This window comes from Austrofundulus limnaeus, unplaced genomic scaffold (assembly GCF_001266775.1).
Source record: "Austrofundulus limnaeus strain Quisiro unplaced genomic scaffold, Austrofundulus_limnaeus-1.0 Scaffold2628, whole genome shotgun sequence".
In the NCBI taxonomy this organism is placed as follows: domain Eukaryota; kingdom Metazoa; phylum Chordata; class Actinopteri; order Cyprinodontiformes; family Rivulidae; genus Austrofundulus; species Austrofundulus limnaeus.
This window is the reverse complement of record NW_013955030.1, coordinates 1-2,312: the sequence shown is the minus strand read 5'-3', so window position 1 is coordinate 2,312 and position 2,312 is coordinate 1. Positions and strand designations below refer to the sequence as shown.

Genomic DNA, 2,312 nt, shown 5'->3' with positions numbered 1-2,312 from the left:
ACCTACCTACCTACCTACCTACCTACCTACCTACCTACCTACCTACCTACCTACCTACCTACCTACCTACCTACCTACCTACCTACCTACCCTAAACTAGTTCAGACCGGTCAGAGACGTCTACAACAACTTGATAACCTTCTGACCATGTTCAGAACTCAAGCGACAGGACTGCTCAGCTTATAATGTAGTTCAGAAACCACCAAAAAACCTTCACCAAACAATCAGGAGCCTCCAGCACTACTGCTGTAGTTGTATTTTTGTTCTGATGGTTAAATTCAGTTCAATAGTCTCTCTGCTTTGACAGCTTGTTAAATAGTGCGTTTGGTGACTGCAGCTGTTAGAATCATGCAGTGATGAGCGCTGCCACATCTGGCTCTGAGTCACAGGAGTTGTGTTACGAGACTTCGCCTGAGCGTGTGGGCCGCATCTTGTGTTTTGATGCATGTGTGAATGAGGAAAAATGAAGATGATGAGGGTTGTTGTTGTTATGTAATTTTGCGAGTCATTCTGTGTTGTCGTCAGTGGTGAGCGCTCAGGGACTCCAGGCCAAAGACAGGACGGGCTCCAGCGATCCGTATGTCACCATCCAGGTGGGGAAGACCAAGAAGAGAACAAAGACCATCTACGGCAACCTGAACCCAGTCTGGGAGGAAAAGTTCAGCTTGTAAGTTCAGCGGTTTTCCTACAACATGAAAAAAAAAATCACATCATCTGCTTTAAAATCACTCACACACAAACCCACACAGGTGGATTCACTTGGCTCAGCTTTGCCCTTGAAGGTGGGCGATAACTCTGCACCGGATAGTCTTTTTTTCAAAGGGAACCTCAATTGGTTGTAACATTAGACTATATCTAATAAATATTTACCGTACTTCAACTATAAAAACAAAGCTGTAAAAACTGTAGGTTGTTTACTTTTTAAAATATAGATTGTCACACAGACAGGAACCATAAATTTGGAAATATAGCATTAGCTCACAGGCTAATACACATACTGTATATGTGGGAATATAGCATTAGCTCACAGACAATACACATATATATGGGAATATACCATTAGCTCACAGACTAATACACATATATATGGGAATATACCATTAGCTCACAGACTAATACACATATATATGGGAATATACCATTAGCTCACAGGCTAATTATACACATATATATGGGAATATAGCATTAGCTCATGGGCTATACATATATATGGGAATATAGCATTAGCTCATGGGCTAATGCACATAAATGGGAATATAGCATTAGCTCACAGGCTAATAATATACATATATATGGGAATATAACATTAGCTCATGGGCTAATGCACATATATGGGAATATAGCATTAGCTCACAGGCTAATAATATACACATATATGGGAATATAGCATGAGCTCATGGGCTAATATACATATCTATGGGAATATAGCATTAGCTCACAGGCTAACACATGTAAATATAAACAAATGGGAATATAGCATTAGCTCACAGGCTAATAATATACATGTATATGGGAATATAGCATTAGCTCACAGGCTAATACACATATATGGGAATATAGCATTAGCAGTGTCCGATTATGTGTATAGATACCCTTATATCGTAATCGAGTGTCCGATTGTGTACATGTATATTTGTATACCCTTATATCGTAATCGAGTGTCCGATTATGTTGTATACATAAATATATGGGAATATAACATTAGTTCCTGGGATAATACATAACTCAACATTTATTTATTGCATTATATTAGCTCAAGTTTTTAGAAAAGATATAGTGACAAGAATCTGTGCGTACTGAGCAGTTCCAACAGAAAGATATTTTTAAAACAATTTAGAAAAGGTGAGTTTTTCCTCTCAGCATCTCTGCTTTCTGTTCTCACAGCGAGTGTCACAATTCGTCAGACCGGATCAAGCTCCGGGTTTGGGACGAGGACGACGACATCAAGTCGCGAGTGAAACAGCGTCTGAAGAGGGAGTCCGACGACTTCCTGGGTCAGAGCATCATCGAGGTCCGAACGCTGAGCGGAGAGATGGACGTCTGGTACAACCTGGGTACGAGGACATTCTGAGTCCTGACGATAAAGGAAATCTGATTTATTTGTGTTTGTGATGCTAAATGTAACGAGCTAAAACTTATGATGCTAAATGTAACAGCTAAAACTTATGATGCTAAATGTAACAGCTAAAACTTATGATGCTAAATGTAACGAGCTAAAACTTATGATGCTAAATGTAACGAGCTAAAACTTATGATGCTAAATGTAACGAGCTGAAACTCACGAAATGTCTTTCATGCCAGAAGTTTAGACC

The 2,312-nt window shown here is 39.4% G+C and overlaps 1 protein-coding gene across 1 annotated transcript; it reads left to right on the top strand.

Moving 5' to 3' along the window:
• Positions 1-525: 525 nt before the first annotated feature.
• On the top strand, positions 526-2,054 carry LOC106511255 (protein unc-13 homolog B; the record flags this gene model as incomplete). Its single annotated transcript, XM_014000004.1, is given in 2 exon segments — positions 526-667; positions 1,885-2,054. Coding segments are annotated over 2 exon segments (312 nt in total), but the record flags the coding sequence as incomplete, so codon positions are not given.
• Between the last annotated feature and the right edge of the window lie 258 nt (positions 2,055-2,312).